The sequence below is a fragment of the Triturus cristatus genome, chromosome 7, assembly GCF_964204655.1.
Source record: "Triturus cristatus chromosome 7, aTriCri1.1, whole genome shotgun sequence".
Classification (NCBI taxonomy): domain Eukaryota; kingdom Metazoa; phylum Chordata; class Amphibia; order Caudata; family Salamandridae; genus Triturus; species Triturus cristatus.
In genome coordinates, this window is record NC_140590.1 from 1,760,092,844 (window position 1) to 1,760,114,121 (window position 21,278).

General features: G+C 45.7%; 1 protein-coding gene across 5 annotated transcripts in view; it reads left to right on the plus strand.

Annotated features, from left to right (window-relative positions):
* The window catches only part of LOC146813014 (killer cell lectin-like receptor subfamily B member 1B allele A), a 699,061-nt gene that overhangs the window by 215,239 nt on the left and 462,544 nt on the right, over window positions 1–21,278 (plus strand). For all 5 annotated transcript variants that reach the window (XM_085620039.1, XM_085620037.1, XM_085620038.1 and 2 more), the window contains exon 2: window positions 13,419–13,526. In XM_085620039.1, coding sequence (XP_085476165.1) covers window positions 13,419–13,526 — 108 coding nt within the window. The remainder of the gene's footprint in view (window positions 1–13,418; window positions 13,527–21,278) is intronic.

The window sequence follows — 21,278 nt, forward strand, 5'->3', positions numbered from 1 at the left end:
CTTTTGGACAATATTATTACATAATGCAAAGAAATCTGACACTAGAGCTTTCTGGGGGTAGGTGAATTCTATGAACAGAACCTCCAAAATCATAAATATGACCTGCGTCGCCGAGCAAGCATGGGTACAGCACTTAATTTCCACATTTTCGATAAACAATTTGGATCAGCCGCCCTCCGTTGCAATTATTACACATGAAAAGCAAAAAGAAGATACATCACAATCTACTTTCGCCCATTCTGAAGTAGAAATTTTACAAATCTTAAGAAAAAGTCGGCTTGATAGTGCACCAGGTCCGAACGGTGTGCCACAGGCAATCTACAAACAAGATCCTAATTACTGGGCAAGTAAGATCTGTAGTCTGTTCCAGCTGATCGGCACTACCAGTCGTATCCCAGAAAGCTGGAGAGGCGCGATTATTAATCCGATATATAAGGGCAGGGAGCGCACGGATCCAGCAAACTATCGCCTGATTGCATTGATAGATGCAGAGGCCAAATATTATGCATCTCTGATCTTAACCAATTTGATAAATTGGTCCGATGTAAATAAAAAAATCCCGATAAACCAGTCAGGCTTTCGACGTGGCACGGGCACAATTGCAAATGTACTAGCAATAGGGTTAATCGCCGATAAAAGTCTACGACCGCGACAGGCACTCCATCTATGCTTCGTGGACTTCAAGGTGGCCTTTGACCGTGTTAGCCGACATACATTATGGGCTAAACTGAAGCACCAGGGCCTACCAGACTCAATTTTAAATCCAATTATGGATCTCTACACCGATACCTGGATGCAGGTCAAAATCGCCGATGGCCAGAGGCTCACAAAGAAGATCCATACCAATGAAGGGCTAAAACAAGGTTGTGTCTTTGCCCCGGATTTGTTTAATTTATTCATGGCCGATCTAACATCAAGGCTAGACGGGGTTAATTCACACCCACCACGGCTGGGCATACTGCCTTTAACACACCTGTCCTACGCAGATGACGTTGTACTTCTAAGCCAGACGAGAATCGGACTGCAACGATCAATCCATGAGTTAGCTGATTTCGCTAAAACAAACCTGATGGAAATAAATATAAAAAAAACGAAGGTCATGATTATAACACATTGTCTGCCTAAACAGCCAAAATGTGTAACCGACAATACAAAGTTGGAAGTAGTCGATAGCTACAAATACTTGGGGATATACTTGGACCGAAGGTTTTCATTTGCCACGCATTACGAAACAATTCAAAAAAAGGGAACCGCTTTACTGTTTGCATTCTGCAGTATATCAAAACAGTTAAAAGGCCCATTGTTTACTCCACTGCTTCCAGTCATCAAAGCAAAACTACTACCAACTATTGCCTATGGAAGCGTGGTCCATCATGGAAACAGTGCACCAATTCTAGATAAAATTCAAAAACCAGTGTACAAAAGAGTATTTCGCTTGCCATGTGAAGCCTCACCAGCTCAGGTACGTCTAGAGTTCGGATTGCAACACCAAACACTCCATAAAAGGTACGAGACAATTACATTTTGGTACAAAATATGGCTAAATCGTGACCTAGAAATCAACTCGGCACTCTGGGAAGCTTTGCAAAACGACCAAAAATCACAGTATGCGAAGTACCTAAATGCTTCTTTGAAAATAACCAAGATGGCTGATCTCTTGCAACGGAAACTACCCCTGACATCATTCCAGCTGATTATGAAAAAAGCGGCAAAATCGCATTCACTAATTGAAGACAAAGCAACCTTAAGTCGACGTGCGCACGCATGGATGGTTTTACAATCCTACATGAGGTTTAAGCCAGCGGCATTCCTGGGCCTTGCTTTCCCCCCTCATCTAAAAACCAAGTACCTGGAGCTGCACATGGGGAAATTGCCTTCCAATGCTGATCAACCTAACTGGAGGACCCCCGGCGCAAAAGATTGTAACCTATGTGGAGCATCAGTACAGGACTTTATACATTTAGGATGCCACCGCCGGGATTTGCTTAGGAGGAAGTTCAATGAAAGTGGTATCCGCACCTGCAGATCAGCAATACTAAAAAGTCTGGACTCAAAGGACCCACAATTAATTTGTCAACTAATTAAATTTTTATCCTATTTTGAGAATTTAACAAAAGAATAATGTAGGTTACAACCATAATTCAGCAATTCCTCCTTGTTTTAAATTTTTTTTTCTTTGTTTTTTAAAGGGAAAAAAGAAAAGAAAAAAAAAAAAAGAAAAGAAAATTCACACATTTTGTAAATTGAAATCAAATCTTAAATGCGGTACTAATTGTTTATATTTATTCTATTAAAGCATGTGAAGGAAATATATTTTTATGTTTTAGAATATTGTAATGGTTTTAATTAACTATACAATAAAGAATTTCTTCTTCTCTCTGTCAACAGATCATGTAGGTAAAGTGCATTCTGGGAGATGAAGTCCTCGCTTTCTTTCATTAGATGTTGCTCCCAAGTTTTGCATTCACCATTTCTTTCAGTTAATACCATGTCCTCTCCCAGCAGGCTCTAGACCCTACGCTTGCTGCCTGACTGGCCTCCGATGCAGCATGTGTTATTCTTCTAACACAGCACTGCTGAAAGCAGGAGCTGGCAAATATATGCCAGTTCATTAATATTTTCAGACATGACATGCAGTATGTTATTGTGAACGCATCCTGAGCCCAGAATGTATAGGAACAGCATGAATAAGGCCTTTTCATTGCCTGTTATATCACATTGAATTGTATTAACCCCTGATCTCTGCACAGTTTTTTGACTCGGTGGAAATAAAATGTTTTTCTTCATACTAGGAGCACTGTCATAATATGTTCAGGCCAAAGGTCATGCATCATTTTCTGGTGAAACAATATACTTATGTGTGGTTTTGAAAACATGAAAAATCCTACCTTTTTTGGTCACAGAATGTTAAGAATATTATATCTGCCAGCCTGTGTTTCAAAAACAGTAGTAGTTGCTCTTTGCGCCTTTTGTAATATCGACAAATAGCTGAGGGAAGAAGTGTGTGGCTTCCATGATACACGACCCTATCTTTGTTACTCGTTTATCTTAAACAGCTAACAACTAAGCCAATTGTATTGACTGGTTTTAGGCGTATGTCAGTTGTCGTGTTGTATATCTGGATGCTATTACATCTGATAGAGAAACCAAAATACTGATCCGGTGTCCCAATATGGGAATCACAGAGAAGTATTTTACATGTTCCCTTTTCTAGAGCCCCCACTTTTTTTATCCCACTTAAAGACCTGTCTGCACATATTTCTATATGACTGATAGCAGTCAGCAGCTGTGAGTGCTTCCTGGAGCCTGGTTACAGCATTGTCTTCCAAAGTTGATGCTGCATGCAATGAAAGACACTGGGCAAGGGAGGCACACACTTTAAAGGGTTGACGTTGTCGCGCTGTACAATTTGCACATTACAGGAACCGTTTAACATATTAATGCAGGAAGATATGGGGCAGTTCTTAATATGTTTAATATTTCAAGACTATGGGCTTCCACTGCTTTATAAGCCTTGCTTTATCAAATTAATTTGCTTTAAAATGCACCATTTGCCATTTTTTTCAGAAACAATTTAATCAGGAGGAGGACCTACCCCGGACCCACCTTGGACCCCATGTTTGTCCATCAAGCTTGCTCACGCCACTCACTCATGTAAAAGTCACACCCAACTGTTATACCTCACCACTTCAAAATATAACCAGCCGCCACTGTCCTAGAGTGTCAGAAGGCCTTTGACAATCTGAAGGAGGTTATGTGTTCAGCAGCACTCCTGGTGGCCCCTGACCACGATAAGGAGTTTATTTATCAGACAGATGCTTCAGAGCAAGGGATAGGGGCAGTGTTGGCACAGGATCAGCCAGTTGCCTTCATTAGCAAGCGACTACTCCCCAGAGAACAAAGATGGAGTGCCAGTGAGAGGGAAGCCTTTGCTGTGGTCTGGTCCCTATAGAAGATGGACCATACCTGTTTGGTGTACACTTCAATATTCAAACTGACCACAGACCTCTCCGATGGTGGAGGAAGAACACAAAATTGTTTGGGTGGTCCATTTCATTACCGGGGATGAACTTTACAGTGCGACACAGACCTGGGACTGCCCATGCCAAGGCAGATGGACTTTCCAGGTTTTTCCACATAGCTGATGAGGACTACCAAGGTGTAGGTGAGTTATCCATCACCTTTCATCTGGGGGTGTAGGAAAGTCATTCTCTTTGCCATGAACACCCCTATTGTTTGACTAATACTGGTGGTTACTGACTCTGAAAAGGCACTTGGCTCTGCTAACCAAGGCCAGTGTTTTGTCCCTAAAGGTATGTGGTGATTGGTATGATTCTAATTGGCAAAGACAACATACCTGTAAGCCCTTAGTAATTGGTAGGGCATGTAGGTTTAGAGACCCAGTGGACTTAATGTACTTAAGTGTGCATTGCTGTGGTGGCTACTGCTATTTTAAAGCCAGACCTGCCTTGCAGGCTGGTTTTAAGATAAAAACCTATGTCCAAATTTGACTTTGGAATTAAAAGTACTTCCAAAGTTCTAAACTACCTTTCTATTACATATATGTCACTCCTAAGGTCTGCCCTAGGTACCCCAAAGATAGGGATGCCTTCTAATAAAAGCAGGGACAATATAAACTATGTTTTATATGCCCTGATGAGGAAAAACAGCCAAAGTCGTTTTTCCTCATTGAAGTGCAGATAGCCTCATAGGCTAAAATGGGAAGGCTTTATTAAACGTTCGTAAATTCTAACCCTTGATTGGAGTTAGCTAGCACAATGATCTAAAGTATCAAAATAATAGTTATAAGAAATCCAACAACTTGGCAATGTTGGATTTATTATAACTATTACAAGAAAGTAGTTATAGAACTTACTTTCCCAGAAGTTACCTAAAGCAGCCATGTAGTCGCCTCTTCTGAATGGTCAGACTGTTTACAGCCTGAGCCAAGCTACTCCCTGAGGAGGTGCGAAAAGGCCTGGGACTGAAACAATACAGCTATTTGGTGGGAGGAGATCTGCGTCCTGGAGAAGCCATGACAGGAAGGGGGCTAGGGAGATAAACTGAAGTTCAAAGGTAGAAACATATATATCATAGGATCAAGGCCAGCCCCCACTTCCTTTATCCCCAGCCAGATGGGAGCTCCCCAATTAGATTAGGAGAGGGGTTGGAAGGGGAGTGTAGGAAAATGTTAGCCACACCTGTGGGTTGGGTTAGCCAGACTGGCACTCCAAGGAGCAAATTTCTCCATTTTGATTTTTAGAGTACTGTGCATTCTGGGACAAAATTATGCCACACTTCAAAGAAAGTGGTCATAACAGAGGATGGCTACTTTTAACCCCATTGGTTGGGGTGCCCCACCCCTTGCAAGACCAGAATGTGGAATAAATATGGTAGATCTGCAGGAGTCCCTCAGATTTCTGCTTTAAACATCTGAAGAAGAAGCACTGCCCTGCTTGACCTTTGGACTGGACAACTAAGGGCTGCACTCTGAAAGACTGCACCTGCTGCACTTTAAAGGCTCCACACAAGAAGGACTTTGCCTATCTTCAGAGCTAAGGAGTCCCTGAGCAGCAACAGGTAGAAAAGAGCTGGAAGAAGCCACCAGAAACATCAGCTAAGAGCACAACTCCCGGATTTTCCTGGACTGACCAGGTGCATTGTGGGCTTTGGAGTCCAAGACCCCCAAGAGGTAAACCAGAGCCCATGGAACCTTTCAGAAGAAGATCTGAAAGTTTGGGACCTTTTTGCCAGATTTTGTGCACGAGCTCCAGAAGAAGACCAGCATCGAGAACGAGAGGTAACGTTGAACAGCAACTCGACCTGACCGCACAGGTTTGCCCCTCTGCAAGTTCTGGAAGACCTTGCCATAGACAATGAAGACAAAGACCTCCAGGGCTCACCAAAGCATCGTGCTGCAGCAGGCCACTGTGCACGAATTCAAATCTGGATCTGAGGACCCCATCACTCAACGTCAAGAGAAAAAGCTCCAAAAAAGTGATTACGTGTGAAGGTAAAATCTTGACTGGGACCTACCACTTAAGCTATCCGACCTGCACTCCCTCGTGGTCAGCCTAAAACTTTGACTTTGTACCGGTTCAGTGTGACTTGATAGCTGCGGTTGGCACTTTGAGCTTTTTGGTGCTAGAACACACATCTTTTAACTTAATCTTTAATAATTCATATCTATGGTTCCTTACATTAAATATTTGTGTCATTTCAAAGACAAAAATATTCTCTATTTGCATAAATTGGTGTTGAGTTTTTATTGTATTGTGTATTTTACTGTTTGGTGATATTAAATGCTTTACACTTACCTGTCTCCTAAGTTAAGCCTGACTGCTCGTTGCCAAGCTACCAAGGGTTGAGCAAGGATTCATTTATTCAGAATTGACTGAGCCTTATTAGTGATTGTTGCATTATTACTAGCTGAATGTGCATACCTACACCTTTGAGTAATCCACTATCCTACTGTAAAATGCTATGTAGGCCCCACACACTTGGATGGCAATAATGCTCTACACACATCCATAGCCGTTGAATATCCGATTTAATCTACTACCAGCAGTACGCTAGTCTCTTCTACACTCAAAGTTCTTCCATAATTTACCTCTAAAGTTTACAAACCTCCACCAAATGCAAAGCACTTGCACTACTTTTACTTCTGTCAGCCACTATGTCCAAAAACGTAAAAAGCATTTGCAAAGTGCTTCAGGACATCCAGATTGTCTGAAGGTGCTCTAGAAATGCATGTCCCATAGCAGGTAAAGCCAGTCATTCACTGGGTCCATCTCTTAGAGATGAAAGGTGAGAAGGTCAGAGGATTTAGTAAAGGCGTATAGTTACTTTTTCTGCCTCGATGGTTGATGGCCATATAGACAGGCTGGCAATGTGTTTAATGGCTTCCCTGAACCCACCTGTGGTCTCTGCTATGTATACACATGGTTGGTGTCCACTACAAAAGACAATTAGCATTCAGCCTGTTGCTGACTCAGCAAAAATGCCAGCCAGGGTGTCGAGAAATGTCCGACTGATATATTTTTCCCATGTAGCACAAGTAGATGGACAGACAAGTTATAAATGTGCTGTCTGAATATTCATGTTCTACATTTTGTAAACCATCATCTGTAAATGATATATTTGCCCTAAATCAGGAAACGAAAAGCTGGTCCGAATTGGCCATTATTTGGGTGCAGTAATTACATCTGGGCAAATACCGATGCTGCAGGTTTGGGTTTTTCCTGCTGCATACTCCTGTGTGCAGGTTCCACAGATTAGAACAGAAGTCAACACTTTATACTGCAAGCTTCCGCTGCTCTGACCAGAAAAGCGTCTGGAGTTTTACCGCAAATGTTTCCGGGTCAATGGGAAATTTGCACAAGACTTCAGATGGTTCGACTGAAAACCCATTTGTGCCTCAGTCAGTCTGACAAGCAAACTCAGGACTAAGGGGCTCATTAGGATGGCGGAAGGCCTCCACCGCCAGCCGTGCGGTGGTGGGCCCTCCGCCATCTGACTGGCAATGTCCCCCCGCCACATTACGATGGCGGGGGGAATCGTTCCACAAGCGTGGCAGGCGCAAAGACCACCGGCCACGCTTCCGCCAGGCAATCGTTACGATTGCCTGGCGGAGCTGACAGATGGAGGTGAACAGTGGCGGTGCATAGCAGGCACCGTCCTCCAGAACACAATGCTGGCCTCAGCCAGCTTTTCCATGGCGGGGAAACTGCCATGGAAAGGCTGGCGGGGATTGTGTTTGGGGGCCTGTGGCGGGCCCCCCTTGTCATGGGGGAGGTGTTGCTGCACTAGGGGGGTACTCATGGTACCCCCTGCATTTCCCTGCACTGCATGGAAGGCACCGCGTGGTGCCTGTTGTGTCCTGCTGGACACAGTCTAGTGTTTTCTGCCAGCCACTCCCCCGAGGGCTGGCCCACACACACACCCCCTCACCCATCCAACACGGACGTCACCAGTCAGGTGACCCGGCTAATAAAGGGGCCCGAGTGCACGTGCTCGTGGCCAGTTAGCTAACGATAGCCACGGTGTCGGTGTCAGTCATTGATCATCATGTGGGCCTAGGCCCACGACATAACATTTGGCGACGAGCGGGTCTATCCCGCGTGTACAGCCGCCGTGTTCCCGTGGGAGGAGGGGGAATGTGCATCGCCCTTAGAGAGGGCAGACCCTGAAGCAGGTGATCATATCATCGAAGTATCCGAGGGGCGTGTGAAGGGCCCCACGGTGAAGTTGAGGTGGCGGAAGCCCGCCCCGCGCATGACGATCCTGCAGTTCCTACCGCTGGCGTGAGGTAAAGCCTCATGAACACAGAAGGAGCACGGGCGAGGCCGGACTGCTGAGACTTGCCCCGAGGAAGAAGTGAGCCTGTCCAGCGATCGGGCCAAGGTGAGCCCGGGATGGCGAAAGTGCCGGGCTGTCATGGAGCTCCGCAAAGTAAACGGAAGCGGCCCGTTGCTGACCGGAGACACGCCGGTGCACAGCTGTGTCCAGCGAGGACTGCAGGGATGAAGGCTGGCCACAATGCAATCGAGCGGAGCAGGGGCCCATCCCGCAGTTGATCCTCCTACAATTCCCGCGGGTGTAAGGTGAGCCCTGGCTGCGGGATATTGGGGGCAGTGAAGACAGCGTAATGAGGGGAGATTAGGAAGTAAAGCGGTAGCCCGCTATGTCACCCCTTGAAGGAGACTAACAATGCCCCATACCGGCAGCTGCGCTAAACTTACGCACCCCCCCCCGCGCAGCGTGTGAACTGCGAGGCTGCAGCGGTGGGGTGGAGTAAGGAAGAGACCGTGTCCCGCCAGCGGACGATCAGAGCACCGCAAGTGCAAACTGACCAGGCGACCGTCAATGAAAAGTGCCGAAGCACACGAGGGCTGCCGGGTGTGGGACTAACATTAGCTTAAATGCCCATTCAGATCTGTGCAGAGAAAAAATTAAACGGAGTGAAATCTTGCCGCAGTAGAGAGTGGCCGTGGCGCCACGAGGACCGCTGGTGCGGTGCACTGAGGCCCAGGAACGTCCAGGTGTATCTGCAGCTCGGTGGGCATCGGGGCTGGAAAGAAGAAGGTAGCACCCACCACGAGGTGCCTGCCCTCCATTTCTCTGCCCCATCGAAGCCCGGGGAGTACAGGACAAACGGCAGCATAAAGGAACCGAGCGTGGTTCCAGAACGAAGGAAAACGACCGCAGACAGCCAGAGTTTGCCCTGCAGCGCCATCTAGTGGCCGTTTTGCGCTATTGCGGCCAAGGAAAAGAATAATATTCTCAAGCAGACAAGAAAAAGGATCCAATTTCTGCAGCATGCACTAAGTGCCAGGGAAGAATGTTATCCATGTGTTAAAAAGAATAAATAAATAAATAATAATAATAATACGCTAAAGAACACAACCAGTGCCAGCAGCAGCATCGAACTGGTTGTTGCAGCACAATACAAGTGAGGGACAATATTGCACTAGCAGAAAGAAAAAGGCAACGCTGAACAGGAACACAGTGAAGTCTGACAAGGGCATAAAGTGATTGTGCAGGAAAGCCGCCATGCCAAAGTGGTGCCAAGAAACTACACAGCTCTAAGGATGAAGAGATAAGGCGCAGTTAGGCGCCAGGAGCACAGAAACACAGCGCCAAGCACGTACGCAGCCACACAGTGAGTGCATGAAGTAACACAACACTGCACCTAAAACGAAAAGCGCCCACACCCACTGTACTGGTCACCCCAGCCAAACATAAGGAGAGGACAGAGTGGGAGGAACTAAGCAATGGTCAAGACATCACAGCAATAGATGGATCAGAATGGTGCCACCTGCCCCATGGACTGCATGTCAGGTTGACAAAAAGAGACTGATGCAGAGTGAGAGACCCCCCAGGCCGGTGGAGAGAGTGAGAGACCCCCCAGGCCGGTGGAGAGAGTGAGAGACCCCCCAGGCCGGTGGAGAGAGAAGAAGAGACCCCCCAGGCTGGTGGAGAGAGAAGAAGAGACCCCCCCAGGCTGGTGGAGAGAGAAGAAGAGACCCCCCAGGCTGGTGGAGGGAGAAGAAGAGATCCCCCAGGCTGGTGGAGAGAGTGAGAGACCCCCCAGGCCAGTGGAGTGAGTGAGAGACCCCCCAGGCTGGTGGAGAGAGAAGAAGAGACCCCCCAGGCTGGTGGAGAGAAGAAGAGACCCCCCAGGCCGGTGGAGAGAGACGAAGAGACCCCCAGGCCGGTGGAGAGAGAAGAGACCCCCAGGCCGGTGGAGAGAGAGAGACCCCCGACCAGGAGAGAGAGACACCCTGCTGCCATGCACACAGAGCCACCCTGATGCCACTACCAATGTCTTCAGTCAGAGAATTACCTACCCTGGAAAGCTGAAAGTGTAGTGAACCGAGAGAAGAAGCCACACAACAGTGACAAGCTCTAATGAGAAATGCGAGCATTTGCACGCCAACTTGCGGTGAATAGTCCCATCGCAGTAAAGAGAACCTGGCTGATATTTCTCAGAAAAAGTGATAGACAAGTATATACACTATTTGTGGCAAGTGACCACCGCAGCAAGAAAAGCAAGTATACAGCGCCACTGCTGCCAGAGCAGAGGCAAGGAAAAGAGGAGACGGAAGGGCGATTACCCGCCATCTGTAAAGCACCAAGGAAATTCCCAGAAGGGAGAGGGGCCCTGTGTGGCCCGAAAGCAGGAGGAAGAGAGATCGTAATCACCCCACCTGCACCAACGTCGCCCAGCAGTGAGCCAGAGATTATTCAGGGAGTGCCCCCAATACTGCCTTAAGACTGTGGTGTGCAACAGTCCGGTGCAGGCAGGAGGAGAGTCCAGCACTCCGAGTGGCACGTCACCACTACTGACGCAAGAGAAGGGAGATACATACCTCCCAAGCGATCCGAAATTACAGCTGGAATACTCTGTCAAGGAGAGGAAGGGTATGGAAGGTCTTACACAACGGATCCATCAAAACTCACCTACCTCCACTGCCGTTCCTGAAATGGCTGACGCACCTGAGAAGCACAGGTGTAGAAGCGACTTGCACTGCAACACGATGCCATTGCAGCACGATGCTACTGCAACACGATGCCTTTGCAGCATGATGCTACTGCAACACGATGCCTTTGCAGCATGATGCTACTGCAACACGATGCCATTGCAGCATGACGCTACTGCAACACGATGCCACTGCAACACGATGTCATTGCAGCAAGATGCCACTGCAACACAATGCCATTGCAGCAAGATGCCACTGCAACACGATGCCATTTGCAGCACGATGCCACTGCAACACGATGTCATTGCAGCAAGATGCCACTGCAGCAAGAAGCGACCTGCATTACGTGGTCTGTTGACACATTCTAGAGAAGATAAGGAGTGGCGAGATATAGGACAGTGAAAGTCCTATTCCAGGAAAACGGACGACAACAAGTGAACAGTGGGAATCAACAAAAGGGGACTAGAACAAGTACTCGCACGATCACCTGAGTGCACCTTCTAAGATACGACAGCCACTGGGGTGGGGTGACATCATTCTTCATAGCGACCGTCATCCACCTGTCGCCGGCTGCTTAAAGAAAAGGGCATCCCTGTTCTACTTACACAAATGCCAAATCAGAAGAGCTGCACCAAGTGTCCGACGAGTATCATGACTGCAAAGATTCGCCAGTCATCCCTATTCACTGCCAGCTATCACCAGATGTGGTGCAAGCCGTCTCATGGCAGCCACTCCATCATCTGTCATGTGCATCACTGCCATCCTTGGCGCGTCAAGAACAATAACTGGAGTCCCACACCATTTGCCAGAACCAGCGACGATCCGAAAATACAGTGACCATCTGTTGAACCAGCGCATGTCCTGATCCTGGTAGCGAGAGCATGTTTCTGGCCAAGACACATCCACCCCTGAAGTTTGCACGAGTGACGAGGCAGTGGCTCCAGAGTCAGAGCCCATATGCAGTCCCGGGGCAACTCATCCAAGGGGCCTCCCAGAGCGTGAGAGATGGTCTGTACTGTGCCCCACCAATGGATTCCAGGAAGTACCCAGGCCATCCAACCGAGAATCTCAACAGGTCACAGAAGGCCAAGACTGTCGTCAAAGGATCAAGCGACGCAATCGTCTGGCGTGTTACAGTGGACTCATCTATACGCTCCTGATGCACCCATGTTGAACAATAAGACACCGATTGCCTCACAGCAAGAGTACGCTGGACCGATGAACATCACGTAGGTGGACCATCCCTCAACTGAAGCGAAGCTGAAAGGTCCGGATTTCAGCAGCATCGTGTTCATCCCCAGATATACCTGGTTAAAGTATGGACATGTGCAAAGACGTCCGGGTGCTCCCAGCTGCACCTGTCCACCGGTGTCCTGCGAACTACATCTCTGAACTGTGGGACTTCCATTATTTTAGTTGTTTTTCTCATTCCTTCCCATAGGTTGGACTTTTGTTTGTTGTTTTTCGTTTTATTAAAATTTGGGAGGAATGTTGTGTCCTGCTGGACACAGTCTAGTGTTTTCTGCCAGCCACTCCCCCGAGGGCTGGCCCACACACACACCCCCTCACCCATCCAACACGGACGTCACCAGTCAGGTGACCCGGCTAATAAAGGGGCCCGAGTGCACGTGCTCGTGGCCAGTTAGCTAACGATAGCCACGGTGTCGGTGTCAGTCATTGATCATCATGTGGGCCTAGGCCCACGACATAACAGTGCCTGCCACATAGTGCGGGGAAATGCACTGCATGACATTTTAACATTGGGATCGGTGCTGCAGCTAGCAGCACCATCCGCAATGTCAAATCCCCGGCGGGCGCATCGTAATTTCAGTGGTGGGACTGCCGCATGACTGGTGGGCGGTCCCAACCACCTCAACGAGGGCCGGCGGACTCAGGTCCACCCGCCATCGTAATGAGCCCCTAAGTTCTAGGTACTTTCTCAGGTGTCAAAACTGGCCAAAAAAATTATAGGTTTTGTGGACCATTTGATACATATCAATTGACAATTTTTATTTCTTTATTCTATGGGCAGTGGAAAAAATGTGCACATGTTTAGATTAGAACCGGGAAAAATAGAATGAAAAATACACGGGCCCTGCAGCAGATGGATTATCATGTGCAGCTCCTGAAACAACATGACACTCAACAAGGAGGCTAGGTGATTGGAAGGAAATTGTCAGAAAATATATTTTTACATCTAAGAAATTACAAGACCATCGACTAATTATAAGAGACATTTGACAATAGTGCAGAATTTAGCCTTTGTGAGTATATAGGCAAGCAGTAATGCAAGTGAGGCAAAGTGATGAGTGACTCAGCATCTCTGACTGTAGCTGAAGCTCTCCAGATCTTCGTTGTCTGAGTATGTTAACAAAAGTTTGAAATTGTGCAGAAATGTGGATGATTCATTGAATATTACCTCTCTGAATTTTGCAGCTGACCCGCAAGGTCCCCGTTTCCAGAGACCTGCTTTGAGGATAATTGTCTCGCTGATGGTCCTGGTGGTACTGCTTGTCTTGGCTGTTGTGGGATCTGGCTTTTGGAGTAAGTGAATGTTTTCACAGAAATATGTAATTGAGTAGATTTTTGTTGCTGAATAAACAAATGATAGCAGAAATATCCCCAAAAATATCGAATAATTGTATTTCTCTTCTCAGGAACAGGAGGCAAATTATAGGAAAAACAGCTTCACAACCAGGCAGCCTTCTCTCAGTCACCACCAATGCAGTATCAATCCATACCAGGGACCCAAAACACACACACAAACACACACACAAATGCAAGAGTGCGTACACATGTACACATAAATATGTGCGCACACACACACTCCCCTCGCACAATTTGATGTTGATCTACATTTCATATCCGCCTCTGAACAGAGTTTTCATGATAAGCAACCCAACAACTGTCCCTTATGAATCAATCTGTGCAAGTCTTGCCTTCACTTTCACCAGCAATGTCTATTGAGCAGGCAACGAGGAAGGCGCCCACTGATCCAATGGCCTGTTGTAAAATGACGCCCACCCACCCCTGCAGAATGTGGTGAGGAGCCCCTGAGACTCCTGTAGCTCACAGAAATTCATAGCCCAATGCTTATGGGGTCCTCCTGAAGGAATCATTAATATAGATGTATGTGACATCAAATACCACCTTCCTGATAGTGTATATGAAGACCAACACACAATCATCCACCATGTTATCCAATACAGTGTCCAGTGCTGCAGTTGTGTAAGGTGGCACAACTCTGGAGAAAGCGTTTGCTGCTGCACCAGCGTCCCGAGCAATTGCCAATGATTAGGCTTATTGCGATCATGAACTTCAGTGGCATAACTTTAGCCCCCGCAACCCGTGTGAAATTGTCGCCCACCCTTAGCACAGATCAATTTCAGGGGTGCAACAGGGTGTCCTTTTGACACCCTTGCACCCTTGAAATTGCATGCACAATTTGCAAGTACCTATTGGTACTCGCAAATTGCACGTGCAATCTCCCATTCATTCCTATGGGCCTGTAGACCCATAGGAATGAATGGGAAGGCATTCCTTAATTGCGACTCACAATTTGCGAGTCGCAATTAAGGAATGTTTGGGCATCGCTAATTTTATAGCTATTCCTACATGCATAGGCTTTTGCAATTCCTTAATTGCGCGTCCTTTATAATCACAATTAAGGAATCGCAAAAGCCGACATTGATGCATGCGCCCCAAAGCCCTTTGTCCACGTTCGGGGAGCAATCCACATCTCACCCCAGGGGATCCTCAGGGGGTCAGTTTATCGCTAGACACTGGCAGGAAAGCCTTTTTTTCCTGCCTTTTGGTTTTGGGCACAAACATAACTTTTTAAACATGTCTTTTCCTTAATAATGTGATATCAGAATTAACTGTTAAATTTACTATTAAATTGGATTTAATGGCTATTAAAAGGAGTCCTTGAACAATTTGTCTAGCTATTCTCAAACTGACTTTAGAACAGATTACATTGAATCGTGTAAACCAGTGGTAGATTATGGGCTAGCCAGCCTTGCCACAGTGAAAATCAACTTTGGAGGTTTTATTTACCTCCAGGGCATGAAAAACATTTATCATATGTGCCCAATTATTAAATACCATGCACCAAGCCCTATGGGCAATTAAGGTCTACCTTAGGGGTGACTTATAAGTATTAAAAATGAAGGTTTAGGCCTGTCAAAAATGTTTATTTTGACACGTTGAAATGGCAGTTTTAAAACTGTACCAATAGGCTGCCATGGCAGACGTGGAGATATGTTTCACCTTGTCACTTCCGTGGTGGTCCACTAGTGACATTTACCTTACGGCCCTGGGTACATCTTGTAACATATACTAAAGACTTAAAGGTAAGTTAAATATGCCAATTGGTTGTATTTGATTTGTTTTTTCGGGAACAGAGCACATGCACTGGGCACTGGACTGCTGCGTCCCAGTGTGAAGAGTCCAAGAATCAGAAATCAAAACTAGCAAAAAGGAGGGGTGACCATGCTATACGGGTCAAAAAGGGGCATTTTCCTACACTCCACAATGTGAAAAGAACTTTGTCTAAAACCAAAATTATTTTTTGGTCTCAAAAGCACACATTCCCATAGAAGCCAGTGGCACTGAAGGATATGATTTTGTGTGCGGATGTGCTCCTTGTGAAAGAGCAGAATTCCGTCACTCACAGTAAAGTTAGATAACACCTGAAGTGGGATGACCTATTGCCCTATGCTATATGCCATATTAGGAGGAACAAGATGGTGAATTACACAGCAGGAGACCAATGGATACAGAAGACTCTGTGAAAGGTCCAGTAAATAAATATCCTATATAAATACTTTTAATAATATCAAAAAGTCTTGGTTAATGCCAGAACTAAAAACATTATTGCACACGCATATATGCATACTGTTGGAAACTGAGTTACTGATTGAAGGTGGTGAACCCCTACTCAAACAGCAAACACAATCTCTGTCAGGGTGAAACAAAAGCAAACCTCAAATTAACCTTTGCTTAATCCTCTGGTAGCTTGACACAAGCAGTGAGGCTTAACTTAGAGGCAATGTACAAAGAATTTATGTAGCCCTTCAAACAGTAATAAATGAAAACACAATACAAGAAAAATCCCACACTAATTTAGAAAAATAGAGTTAAATTTAATAAATTTATTTGAGATCTAAATGACGAAAATCTAATCAGTAAAACTAGAGATATGGAATGTTAAATTTGTAAATAAAATTAGTGCCTAGAATCAGATTGTTATCTGCTTGCGCCGGATTGGGACAAAGTCACAAGTTCTAGACCAGGTTAGGCCAGCTGAGCAAAGTAGCTTAAATCCTGCTTGCTGAGCATTGCAGAATCCCATGCCAAGGATGCGTTGCAACAGCGGCAGTCCCGAGGAGGTGAGAGGCTGTGATGTGGAGCCCTGCATTGTCGTTGAGGATGCAGGCGACTAGGGGCCTGTGATGAGAAGTCCTGCATTGAAGATGGGTCCTACACCAGCAGTCCGAAAGGATCTGTGAGGCTGTGATGGAAAGTCCTGCATCCTCATAAAGGATGCCATCAACAAGGGGGTTGCGATGCAAAAGCTGGGGTCCGGAAGGCGTCGCGCTGTGGCGGTTCCAAAGCAAAACTGCAAGGAGATGCATCGCGCTGCTTCAGTTCTGCTCACAGGACTGCAGCTGGGCTGGCAGACCACCTTCAAGCACACTTCCAAGGGACTTTGATGGAACCACTTGGAGGCCCAGACTCATTGGAGACAGAGTCCAGGAGATGGCTTCAGGTGGTTGGAGCCTTTTCTGTCCCTGGGGCTCTGATCAGGAGGCTAGCCAACTAGTCTTTTGAGTACCTCTAGTAATTGTGGAACCAGGATTCAGGGGCAGTCCTTCTTACTCACTCAGAAGGGCAGAAGGCCAGCAGGGCAGACAGACAACAGAGTAGCGGTTCTTCTGGCAGAGCAGCACAGCAGTCCTTCTGAGTCTTCCACAGGTCCAGAGGTGTACTACTGGAGTGGGGTCCTAGGGTTCCATATTTATACCTGGTGCCAGCTTTGAAGTAGGAGAAGGTTATTGAGATCCCCCCCAGAGGTGTTTGGAATTTCCTGCCTCCCTGCCCTGGATGCAGCTTACCTGGGGTCACAAAAGACTGGGTGGTGATATCTGTAAAGGTGGGCCTAAGGGCTTCTAGGGCAGAGGGCGGACGGAAGGCAAGTTGGTTAAAATTATTCTCCACTCATTTTCTAAATTGTAGTTCCTTAATGAGGGCCAGAATAAATCAAGAGGTTCCAAATTCTTGCACGGTTTAACCGTGTGTTAGTAGACAAATGAATGGCCTCAGCACACGCTGCTTCTCGGCTTCAAATGCATCTGCTTCACCGCATCGTAAAGAGAATAGTTTTAACCAAGTTGCCATCCATTTGCCCTCTGCCCTAGGAGCCCTTAGGCCCACCTTTACAGATATCACCACTCAGTAATTGGTGGCACATGGTGCCCCATACACAGTCCTGAGGAAGACCCCAGTTGTAAGGACCAAAGTCACCTACAAATTCATTTTGGGGTCGAAACGTCGACAATGTTTCCTATGCCAATGTGGGCAACAGTGTGGTTCACTGTGTCTTTGCATCATATATAGTGGCAGTCGAATTGTAAATATCTAATTGGGTGGCTGAACAAGCCTTTTCTCTGTAAATAGTATTTCTGATGTATATATTGTCACTACCTTCCTTTCCCTCACCACTTGCACCTACAAATCCCTTTCCCCTTTTTTCCTATTTTGGCCACTCTTAATCTGTTTGCTGTCCATGCCTTCCAGATGTGTGCTGGATTTTGAACATCGTGAGGATGTTTATTATGAAATAAATAATAATGAACAGAAATTCATAGTGTAAAGAATTGAGTGCGTGCATGCCCAATTTAATCTGTGTGCTTTGAAGCTGTCCCACTGGGACCACTCACCCTTTTGTACTGTTAGATACCCAGGTCCCAGTGTCTTTGTCTGGGTCATACCCTTCTCTCATTACACCTAATGGTTTGTTTTGCCAGGTCGAAATGGAAGAATAAAATTGCCCTCACAGGCTGTAATGGCAGGCCTGAGACATTTTTTAAAAGGCTACTTAAATGGGTGGCACAATAAGTCCTGCAGGTCCACTAATAGCGTTTAATTTACAGGCTCTGGATACTACTTTAATAGGGACTTACAAGTAAATTAAATGTGCAAATTGGATGTTAGCCAATTTTAGCATATTGGAGGAGAGAGCACACCCACTTTAGCACTGGTTAGCAGTGGTAAAGTGCACAGAGTCCTAAGGCCAACAAAACGAGGTCAGAAAAAATAGAGGAGTAAGGCAAAACGTTCGGGGAAAGACCACCCTAAGGCTATCATGTCTAACACCTACATAAAGAGATGTTTGGTTAGCCCTGTTTAACCATTGTCTGTTCAGCGGCCATTCACATTTTACACCCACTGGCCACAGCATACAGCAGGGTGCAAAGGGTCATCCCACTTCAATCATCATCTCTCTTTCACAGCAATTTATGGTATTTGCTTAATCATGTGGACATCCACCTAAAAGGAAATGCACTTTGATGGCACAGCTGTTCAGCCATTACTTTACTGCCCCAGTGTTTTTTTCTTTCTATCCTTTATCCTATATACATTTCTGTAGACATTCTTAAGTGTTTAAATGATTTCTTTATATTATGGTTTTTCAAAACTAATTAACTTTTCTTTGAGCCAATATGAATGATATTTTCCTGTCGTGTGAAATAAATGTAGAAAGGGGTTCTCTACCTTTTGTAAGTACAACTGTCTGTAGGAAGCATTCAGACCAATCTATTAACATTATATGGAACAATTAATTTTTGTTTTTTTATTACAAGCCCTTGGCCTCCTAGTTTAGGCAGTGGCATTTTTTCTTTCTTTACATTAGTTTCTTTTTCTTGAAACATGCTTGCAAGAAAAACTAAAACAGATTAAACCATTTCACCAGTTGTCCAAAGACCAGACTTATTGGCGTTGCAAATAATTGTTTGAAATGAGTCAGGACATCTCTTGTAACATTTCAATATCACTTCAGCGCAGATTTAAGAAAGTTTAGAGCAACGGAGTAACCAAAGTTGATACTGTTGGAACTGGCACTTTGTGGTTGGCTGAGGCGATGCCCTAGCCACGCAGAACCTACCACTCCCGTCAAGAGCGGGTGATTACACACACTGTATAACCTGTGTTCATCCATGGGTAGCTTGGCACTGAGCAGTCAGGCTTACACAGAGGCAATGTGTAAAGCATTGACACAGCACTCATTCACGATAAACATGCTGAGAGTCACAAAATAGACTTCATACGAGATGTATGTAAAAAACATGTGTATTCCACACACACAGTAATCAACACAACATGAACATCATGAATTTTGAGGCATAAATCACACTTGGAAATATTACTAGCAGTACTAGACCCACCGTGTTGAAATGGCATCAATAATATACACACTTGGGGCAGATCCAATTCTAACATCCCTCCCCTAGCACCCTTATGCAGTGTGGCACGTTGTCACTTTTTAGCAGCACTGTGGTCTGAGGCTGCACAGCTGAATGCTACGTCAAACGCAGTGTTCTTGTGGCAAGAAATCAACGTGTGAAGCAATACCGCCAGCCAGTGTTGTGAATCACAGGCGGTCCCACACACACACTCACTCCGCACCGATCTGCGGTGCAACGAATATCAGGCAGGTCCGTACAGAACATGCTCGAACACATCGGCACTTGGCACCCTAGTGTGGTGCAACTGATACCCAGGTTGATTGATAGCACACTGCAGATACGTGGCCCAAGTCTTCCTCCACCTCACCCCGACTGTCCTAAGCCCACAGATGGAAGATAATCAGCCCTCCACCCCAGGCAAACCAGAAGTTACACTTAGTCAGGGTCCCTGGCAAGCAGGTGGGGTAGGTAGCAGGTTTAATTAGAAGACAGTCATCAAAGGGGGATTTGGCAGCCATTTGGTAAGTTCACCCACAGGATGTGGAGCAGAAGCGGGTTTTGGGGCAATACTCCGTCACTCATATTGGGTCCAAAAAGGGTCTTCCACCAACAGCCCAGTTCTGTGAAGCACAGGGGACTCACTCAGTCTCTTGAGCGGCTGCTGATCACCCTCAGAAGCGTTCCTCCATCCCAGCCAATCACTCTCACTTGCCAAGTCAGAGCCGGGCAATACTACCTGTGTTGAAAAGAAAGTCCTTCAATATGTTATATCTCCAAATAAAATGGTTTATTGGCAGCACATTCAAAATCCTTTCATCAGCTACAGGTCATCAAATCCAAACTGCTAAACAGTTAATCTCCCCCAACCTAGATCTCTTCCTAGAATGTAGAACTCTTCTGAAAGATAACATGTCGCATGCAGTGGCATGCGACACGGAACCTACTTAAAGAAACAAGCACTTAATAATACAGCATGTAACATATCTCCCTTTTTTAACAAAAACATGAAAGAATAATAATGAGACAAAATAATAAAACACAATAAAAAACAATCACACAAAATTTGCATATCTTCTGGGTAATCTAATTTCTCGTTTACAGTCTTTGACTCTGTGGGCCACAGAATCATCCTTGTTGTGATTATTACTTTTGTAGAATGATAAATCCTTTGAAACAAAAGATCTAACACATTTCGCCAACTTACCCACATTCCAGATCTTACCATCCTGTGTCATAACACTGTTCTCAAAAACTTTTTTAACTTGAATGGGATCACCAAACTTATTTTCACCCTTGCAAACTAAACCCTGCTTCAATATCCTCACCCAGTCTCCTTCACGAAATTCATGAGGCCTTACCTTCCATTTCTCATCATACCGCCTTTTAGTCACAATCTGTTTAGCTTCCACACGTCTAGCAACCATTTCCAAATTCTCCTTATCCGAGTCAAAGAAATGAGATTTTTCTTTTAACCACCAAGGTAGCACAAATGACGCTGGATCTCTTCCTTTAAACAGTTTAAAAGGACTAACCTCAGTTGTGGAATGCGGTGTAATCCTATACATCCACAAACGTTCTCTCAAAGCACTAACCCAATCTGCACCAAACTTAATCGCTTCCGTGACAAATCCCTTCAACACTCTATTAAAACGTTCTACTTGCCCATTCTCATGTGGTTCATATAAGGAAGTAAATCTATGCGTGATGTTACATTTTTTTAAAAATTCATCCATTTCTCCCGAAGTTAACTGAACTCCATTGTCAGTAATTAAACATGAAGGACACCCCTCTCTGGCAAACACATCTTTGAAAAAACCAATGACAGCAC